This window comes from Pagrus major, chromosome 7 (genome assembly GCF_040436345.1).
Source record: "Pagrus major chromosome 7, Pma_NU_1.0".
In the NCBI taxonomy this organism is placed as follows: domain Eukaryota; kingdom Metazoa; phylum Chordata; class Actinopteri; order Spariformes; family Sparidae; genus Pagrus; species Pagrus major.
The window spans coordinates 10,404,016-10,413,240 of NC_133221.1; the positions used below are offsets into that span (position 1 = coordinate 10,404,016).

The 9,225-nt window shown below is 40.2% G+C and overlaps 1 protein-coding gene across 1 annotated transcript; it reads right to left on the reverse strand.

The window, feature by feature from the left end:
• Positions 1-1,069: 1,069 nt before the first annotated feature.
• trh (thyrotropin-releasing hormone) lies at positions 1,070-5,460 on the reverse strand. The gene is made up of 4 exons (XM_073470890.1): positions 5,347-5,460; positions 3,106-3,375; positions 2,526-2,733; positions 1,070-2,083 (listed from the first exon to the last, which is right to left on the reverse strand). Exons 3-4 carry the CDS (start codon positions 2,713-2,715, stop codon positions 1,461-1,463), a joined length of 813 nt encoding a protein of 270 aa, XP_073326991.1. The 5' UTR covers positions 2,716-2,733; positions 3,106-3,375; positions 5,347-5,460; the 3' UTR covers positions 1,070-1,460.
• Positions 5,461-9,225: the final 3,765 nt, after the last annotated feature.

Sequence of the window (9,225 nt, forward strand, 5' to 3'; positions counted from 1 at the left end):
ACTTTTCTTACAAATAGGACCTTTAAGCCTCACATAGCATGTGTGACGTGTACAGTGTACTTGCTGATGTCAACTGGGAGGAGGAGGATTTAGAGGTCAGAAGGGGCCAGAAACTCATTTGCAGGTTAGTCAGTCAGGGGCAAATTGGGCCGTCTCATTCTGGGTGTCAGGATCATCAATATGAGATGTCACGTTGAATACATGAAAAATATACCTGCTTGTAATATTATGTTTACTGTGAAATTATTTATTTTTAATTTTCTCTCATTTTTGCTCTTGCTTTGTGAAATCTTGGATGTTTTTCTTTGCCTCTTCAAAAATGTCTCAAAACTTACATCCCCACTACAGACATCATCTGTGAGGAGGTCACATGTAGACTTCTAAGGGTTCACAAACCAACCCGAAGCCACAAAAGATTCATCTAAATCATATCTGTTGTGTTTTGCCTTCTCTCTGAGATAGTCTATGCATGAAAACTTCATCTGAAATTGTCCCTGCATGTGTGTGAGATAATGCGCATTTTCTCTTCTCAGTCCACTGGACCCTGAGCCTCACTGCTGGAGCTGAAAGTTGTGTTTCATGTTTCAGCAATGAATAATTTGCATATTGATCAGGCCAGTGGACAGCAGCTCCCAAGGCACCGTTGGAATGAGCCCAATTAAATTGAGAATAGGATACCTGACTCACTCAGCCTGAGAGGCTATTGAAGTGCACTTATCCTTCCAGATGATACACACTAATTAGACCTGTAGTTGGGTTGAATAAACAGTTTAATAGACTTTAATAGTGACTTAAACAAACCATACACTTTTACCAATGCGTTTTATTGTCCAACAAAAACATTGGTGGTTGACTTTAAGGCAAGGGTAGCTTTTAGTTTACAACATCAGGTTAAATAAACTCAATCCATGCAAAGATGAGTAGAAAAATAATCAATGACACATCTTATTTGCTGTGGTATTAATTATATTTTACACATGTAGCAAAAATAAAAACACAAAATCAATCAATGGATGGATTTCCTACACGTGACCGTGAACGTGAGCCACTTTGATTTATCATATTTCAAGCATGTACTGACGAGCGTGTTTCCTCACAGAGGCAACATCGCAGAGGCCAATAGACTAATGCTTTCATTCTCGGACTTGAGCACAAGTAGCCAGATTAACGGAATCAATAATGATGGTATTAATTATGATAAATAAAGTTCAACATAGGCACGCACTCTTATGAGAAACTTATTTACAGCGACACAGTCTGGAGGACAATTACGCACAAGCTCTCCAAAGAAACAAACAGCAGTTAAATGTTTTTTGCACTGGTGATACTAGAACTGGTTAAATGAAAGATTAAATGATGTAAATTATTTTTTCATTTTTAATAATTCATCATGGTCACTTAATTTACACATGTACGTGTTTACAATACAGCAGTAAGCGCACACCAGACTTCAGTTGAACCTACTCTCCTTCCACTGACTCCTCCTCGGGCGCAAACCTTTTACCCGGGTGTTGTCTCTTCTCCTCGGCGTGACTCTTGTTTATGTTGTCTAAAAAGTCGAGCAGCAGACTGGTCTTGCTGCAGCTCGTAGGGTCCAATACATCACACGGACTGTTTGTGCCCAAATCCGGACTGGAGTTATCCCAAAAGCGTTTCCCTGGGTGCTGACGCTTTTCCAACTCAGCGAGGTCTTCGTCTCCATCTGCATCCGCATCCCAGTCCCCATCGCCGTCCTCGTCCTCCAGATAGCGCTTACCTGGGTGCTGGCGTTTGCTGTGCAGCACCAGGTAGCGCTTGCCCGGGTGCTGTCGTTTTGAAAGTTCACTCAGGAGCATTACGGGGTTTTCAGAAACGTGTCCCATCGTGGTGCGCTTCCCCGGGTGCTGCCTTTTCTGGAGCTCCATGAACGAGTGCATTTCATCATCGCGTTTGCCCGGGTGCTGTCTCCTTTGAACATCCAAGTACTGCTCATCCTCGTCCTCATCTCTCCTGCCCGGATGCTGCCGCTTCTCCAGATCTTCGCTGTACCTCTTACCGGGATGCTGTCGTTTTGTCACCCATTCTGTCTGAGAGGAAAATCCATCTGGAGAGAGGAAAACATTGTTTAGATTATACAAAGTTGCCACAACTGCATCCCTTTACTGTAGAAATGGGTTTCCCCAGCTTGGGTACGCCTTGCGTAAATTGCGCACAAACGAGCGCGGCTGATGGTCCACAGTCCTTGCATCATATTGAATTGGACGCTGCCATTTTCATGTTTTCAAACACAATTTCAAACATTATTCTTTTCAAAATCATTCATAATTATACAACTGGAAAACATCAAAATCTAGGCATGACGCGTACAACTTTTTGGAACGTATTGCCACTCCCAACACACACCCAACATCAGTATCACAGTAGCGCAAAAAATGATTTAATGACAGTTTACTTACAACTGAAAATGAAGCATTTTTAAGTATTGCATCAAATGGTTCGTTCCTGGCTTGCCTGTAAAATTCATCCAAGACGCGCATTTTACGCACCGTTTCTGCCGTCTTCATCCTGCAGCTTTTGCAGAATTGATCGTAACAGGAGACTCTCTGCTCTCTGTAATATGATGTCGTCTATGGTCCTTCGGTCCGTGTCGTCCTCAGCGGGGATGCCCTGTCCTCCACACACTGTCAAGTTGCAGACCACGAAAGAAGCCAAGATGAACAGGCATGTCGACTTCATGGTAATTTAGTTGGTCGTCTGTTGAAGAAAAAGATTATCACAGATTAAATTAATGAGGGTGCAGTAAACAAGCTTCACTTCTCAAGTCTTATTTTTCTGAAAAGAGGTGCAAATCAATTCTCCAGAGCAAATTTCAGCTTGTTTCAAACCTGATAGCTATCCTTTAAATCTGGAACAAAAATCCTGGAACAAGTCAACCTGCTTTGAAAACAAAATGAGTCAAATCAGCGCAGCAGCATTTAAACTGTGAAACAAGTTTAAATTCTCCTGCGCTGATTTGACTCATTTTGGAAGAAAAGATGTAAAAACTGAAGCTTTTATAACACAAAAACAGGCATATTTACTCCAATTAATCCAGAGTTTGTTTCCCCTGAAATGCACCAGACTCACCTGGGAAGTATCCAAATTCTCCTGTCTCTGTTGGAGCGCACCGCCGGCGGTTATGATGGTCGCTCTCACTCTCAGCCTCTCGCAGCGGTTGGTGACCCGTAAAGGCCAAGTCTGGAGGTATGAGCGGATAACTTTCCTGCCCTGCATTTATACTAACTGCTCACTGTCGTCACACCAACGCTGGAGTCATTTTTCAGGATCCCTCGTCCCCACTGATGTCACCAAGTCGTGCGCAACTGGATGTGGTGAATGATCGCCTTATAGGGGCCTCTGCCCGAGTTGTCATTGAAAAAAAACAAATAAACGTTTGAATGATGACTGGATAAGACAAAAATAATTCGTTAAAGGTGAATTTTAGACATTACATAAACAGTTTTCAATCAATTCTCTTTTAAAGTTGAACAATCTTTGATTTGGCGTGGATGAATATTGTTTAATTTAATTTAATTTAACATTGTTCATATTGAGTATCCTTACAACACGCTTCTATCTTGTTTTTTTTTATTGCTGTTTGCCACTCAGACATTAATGGTTTTTAAAAAAATCTGACAGCCTTCCATGGGGCGCCAGTGAGGACCGCAGAGAGATGCATTTATATATTTTTCATAAATACCCTGAGGTCACAGGACTCAGGGGGGAGAGCTGAATCCATCTGCTTCTTCTGAGTACATAACTCACTATCTGGTCACGATGCAACACAGCTGAACGTAGCAGGAGGAGGATCTAACAAGTTTTACATGCAGTGGGAGCAGGCAGGGGATTTTTACTTGTTCTGAAGCAACCAGGAGAACAAAATATGGTGGTTTCTGAAGCCTGTTTATTTATGTTATTTGTCTTATTTGGTGGTGAAAGGTATGAGTACATTTATTTAAGTACTGAAACTTGACATGGGCTACTTGTACTTTCTTGGAGTATTTCCATTTTCTTCTTTTCTTTCATCTACTCCACTACAGCATTGCACTTTTTAGGCCACAGCATTTATCTGACAGCCGGAGTAAGTAATAATACTTATAATAATACTAATCAAATGCTTTATCAACCATTTATTAAACAATTTATAAACATTAGTTTCAACTTCATAATGGCCATCCAAATAATATGTATGAAAAACTACACAGTATTTGATCAACATTACAAAATCTTACTAACATAGTTGCAACTTAACAATAAACAATTGCTTAATTATAGTTTCATTTAAGCATTTTATTGTGTATTATCAGAGAACTAACTATATATTTACCATTTATTAATGATGGTGAAGTGTCAGCCTGATTACTTTGCAGATAAAGAAGAAACAATAAAAACTAAATTTCATTGTAAAAGATGAAACTATCCAACTGCTTATACAAGTAAAACTTGATTGATCAATTAGTTAATTATCAGTAACATTAATCATCAGCTGCTTAGATGAATCATATCTAATATTTCATAGTTTCCACTTCCCCACATCTAAGAATTTGCTGTTTTTCTTGTCCCTTCCTTCCTTCCATTTTACTAGATTCACAAGTATTGATCAAGAGAATCAGCAGATTAATCCACGATGAAAATGATCATTAGTTGATCTGTAAGCATTAGTTAAAACTAGCTCATCCTCATTAAAGGGTAAGGTGAGCAAAAAATGAAAATGCAGTCTTTATCTACTCACCCCCATACTGATGGAAAGTAGGTTGAAGTTTCGTAGTCAACAAAACATTTCTGGAGCTTCACAGCAAAATGGCGTTGCAGAATTCTCCTAAACAACTAAAGTAGATGGGGACTTGTTGTAAAACGTTAAAAAAAAAACCTGATCTGGTGTAATCAAAGTCCCCGGAAGCCCCAAGATCCAAATTTGATTTGACAAGACGTTATTTTCATCCTTTTATAAAGCGGAAATCTTCACTGTAGCTACGAATCTAAAAGAGTTAACACACATCCTGTCTAAAGTGGACAAGCGCATCAAGGGTGTAAATATTATTTTTTCAAATCAATTTGGGACCTTGGGGCTTGTGGAGACTAGGATCAAGCCAGATGAGCTGTATGGAAGTCTTTTCCCCCCCTCCATTTACTTCAGTTGTTTAGGAGAATGCTGCAACACTGGTTTGCTGTGAAGCTCCAGAAATCGTTTGTGGACTGAGGAAGTTCACCTGACTTTCCATCTGCATGGGGTTGAGTAGATAAAGACTACATTTTCTTGGGGGAAGTCAGTTAAAGTAGAGGTTAAACAGGAGTTAACAAAACAACACAGGACAACCTGTTCCTCACCTTTTTTCTACACAGTGTTCAGAGCTCTGATATGATATACTGAGATTTAAACGTGCAGATGCTTCTGAGAAAGATCCAAGAGGTCTGCTCCTGTCTACTTCTGTTCAGATGGAATTGTGTCAGCATCAGTGGATGTTCATCTCAGCTGGTTGTCCGGTCAGTGGTGGTCGGTGTGTTCACTTGATCGTTGCCGAGCTGGTCCTGAGTACATGAGCAGACAGTCGGCAATTTACTTCTCAATTAAATAGTTGACATCAATAACTGTATGAAACTCTCTGGATTCCTCCTCAGAAAATAAGCATTTTTGAAGCGCTGCCGTCACAAAGTATAAAACTATCTGCAGATCTTTTCCGTTTTTCAGAGCCAAATCAATCCACCATCTGGATCAACTCCTTTATAGTCACACTCAGTCAGTGGTGAGAGACTAAATGAAATGAATTGACCGTATAATGCCAATAATTACCTGCTTTCAACATGCTGTCATGTCCAATACTTCAAAACAGGTTGATACTTATGACGAGCCTGCAGTTAGAAACATCAATATAATGGTGGAAATCATTAGGTTTACTTCATGACTGATTTTTATTGAGTAGCGTCATAAATCATTAGCTCATCTTCAGCTGTAATATGATGATTTTAGTGAGGGGAAATGATCGCTATCTCTGCAATTTATCTATTTATCTGTGGAGAGAGACAAATAACTTTTTGATCCAGTTTGAATCGTGCCATGAACTGCACATATGATGTTTGTGAATATAAAAGATAATCATTCCACTTGAGAAAGTCGCAGCTTGTCATAAAACTGTTTAAAGATCATATTGATAACATTTTTATGTAGACAAATCATTTTTAAAAATTGTAAATCAATCATTTTAAAATGTTTTTCAGGTCCAAAATGATGATTGTTTATCTCTGTAAGAAATTCTGACAGGTGGTTCCAGCTTCTACCAAGGTTTGTCAGCAAATGGTATAACTCTACTGGCATACTTGCCAACCCTCCTAATTTTCCTGGGAGACTTCTGTTTTTCATCTCCCTCTCCCAGTTTCCCAATGGGGTCTCAATTATCCTCAATTATTTCACTCTTCATTTCACATTAGTTCCCCTTTTAGTTTTGTTTCTGGCACTGTACAGCGAGTATTCTGCTGTACTGTTGCGCCTCGTCCTCCTCATTGAGTGAGAGACAGACAGAGAAATCAAGAGGAGAGAGCTTATGTAGGTTATGTAGACAGCTTGGAGGGAAGATTTCCAGTTTCTTTTCTAAAGTCTTAAAGGAATGGGGCTGTGAAATCTGCCATGTTAATGTTTCTGTCGATCATGGGGGTTGCACAGCGTTAACCTCATTGAGATGCTGACAAACAGGGTAGTGGCATGCACAGACTCTCTAAAAGGCAGGGTCAAAAACATGAATGAATGAAAAGTGACTTTATGCCAGAGAAGGGTGGAGATGGAGTGCCACATTTAGTGGTTACATGTTATCAATAACACCTTTAAGTATAAGACTTTGAAAATGTGATGTTAAAAAGACTACAGAGCCAAGAGTTGTGTAAATGACGTTATCTCCTTTAACAATCACCAATTTCCATGACTGACACTTTGTAGAGCTGGATCCATACATAAGCTAGCTCACAGAACTGACCAACTTTCCTTTTGCAGCCGTCAGTATGGCCAGACTTGTGATTTTCACCAGATTTTAAGCTTTTTCTTTGCCAACCATATATCATTCGAGACGATGTAGTTGTACTGCAACTTTCTGGACTTGCAAAATGATATTTTAAACATCAAATGTGTAATTCAAACTGGATCACAATATGATGTCTCTCACCATTAACCACCATACTGAAATAAGTTCCCATGAGGGAAACCTGAAGGGTTTTCGACTCTCTATTAACCTTTTTGTCAGCACTTAAACATGAAACTAAAATACGTCTAAAACAAGAGTTAAAGTGAGTGTTTTGTTAAACCCCACAAGACGGGTTCAATGTCTCCCCCAGTTAGACTCAGTTACAGTGTTACGGTCCAAGAATAATTCCCTGCCAGACTCTCTGTGTGGTAGCGATTTCTTTCTACTGCCTCAGACAAACACAGAGACTGACGGTGGCACAATTAAGACGTGCCTGATCTGTATGGGAATCCACCGCCTTCCATCTGTCATGTCTTTCCCCTCCCTCCTATTAGGCCATGTATGTAACGACGTGCCCAAAGGAACCAATTAATTGCCCAAGAGGATCTTTAACAGTTTCAAAGACATGTGAAAGTCTTGTGAATGTGCAGAAAATCTGTTCAGTGAATGTGTTAGCCTGACGCTGAAAATATGGAACAATTAAAGCAGATGGAGTGATTGCTGCAGGTCTAGCGGCATTCAACTTTTTTTTCTCCATTATCACTGTAAGGCTTTGATTAAAAATACGCACTCCTTCTTCTGAATTCACTCTCACTCATCCTGCACGAATACAGCTTGCTATCAGAGTCTTTCAGAGCTTGGAAATCATGACAATTAGTATTCCGGTCAGCATTATGTACCTAGTGTACTGCGGAAGAGGACAGGTTAAATATACGCCCTGTGCGTTGGGAGAAAATAATAAGACTCATTAGCCTCTGTACTCTGTTTACTCCTGCTGCTGTTAATTATATATATTTTAAAGTGAACTTCTTCAGTGTAAAGGAGGTTTCTACGCAGCGTGGCTGCATTGTATGTGAACCATGATTAATGCTGCAAAGATCACGACCCTGTACCACAAAGTGATACCAGAGGATTACCAGCTATCTTTGGATTTAAAAGGAACACTTCACCCAAAAATGAAGAATGTAAATTCATTATCTACTCATCCAGCCCAGTTGTCAGGTTACAATGTTAGCAGTTTCTGCAAATCACAGATACATTCGAGGTTGACATTTGTACCAAACGTGGCATATCACGTTCACATTATGTCCTTATTAGCCTGCATTCACATCTGGAAGTGGAGGGGGTGGTGGTGGCTGGTGAGTTACAGCAGTGGATATTTTTAAGGACACCTGGAGACATTACCAGATGATTTTGTGGCAACACAAACAGGTATTTTAAGCCAAACCAAAATGTTTTTCCAACCCTAGTCAAGTGGTTTTTGTGCGTACGCCTAATCAAAGCATAAGCATGGCGTTGTCCCAAGGAGAAATAGAAAATTCAACCTATTGTGATTGTGGCGATTGCGTTAACTCGGCCCATGCAGATGAAAAGCCAGGTGAATTGCCATGCACAAAAGGTTTCTGGAGCTTCACAGCAAAACAGCGTTGGCAAGTTTTGATAGGGAGGAAGAAGAATGTGTGGAAAAAGATGATATCTCTGCATCTTTGGCATCAATTTATATCCTTTTTTAACTGTCCAGTTTGGCAATGCTCTTCTAAGAAAGCGTATACCCTCTGTTCCTTTGCAGCTTCTTGTTCTATTCTAGCCGTATGGTTATGCTGTGCACTATGTTTAACCTCAGTGACAAAAACGTTTTGCTTCTGCAAAGACCATATTCCCCACAAACATCAACACGCTCACGGCTGGATCAGAAAATCAAAAGTTTAAAGGGCAGATAACCAGCTTAATCATAGCGTTTATCCAGGATCGGCAATTTTCTGCTCAGTGAAGCCTAGTAACACAAACAGAGCCAGGTTAAGTTGAACTTGCTTTGTGATGCAGACCCCAGATCACGTTGCCTGTCTCTTCAACGTGAAGCTCATGAGACTGGAACATTTGCCTCTAACTTAGTGCCTAATGATCCCTGCAGCCTTCAGTGCAATCCTCGCTCTTTCAATACCGGAATGTCAAAAGCACCTGTGGTGAAGAAATATCACCAAAAAAAAAACAACAGCACGGTATAAAACCACCATGAACATCACGACTGACCACTGAC

Bases quoted from the DNA above. Each gene is read 5' to 3' on its own strand.
- trh (XM_073470890.1), bottom strand. From the start codon at position 2,715: ATGAAGTCGACATGCCTGTTCATCTTGGCTTCTTTCGTGGTCTGCAAC. The intron at 2,084-2,525 runs GTGCGTAAAATG...TCCTCTCTCCAG, and splicing joins GGATGAAGACGGCAGAAACG to ATGGATTTTCCTCTCAGACA.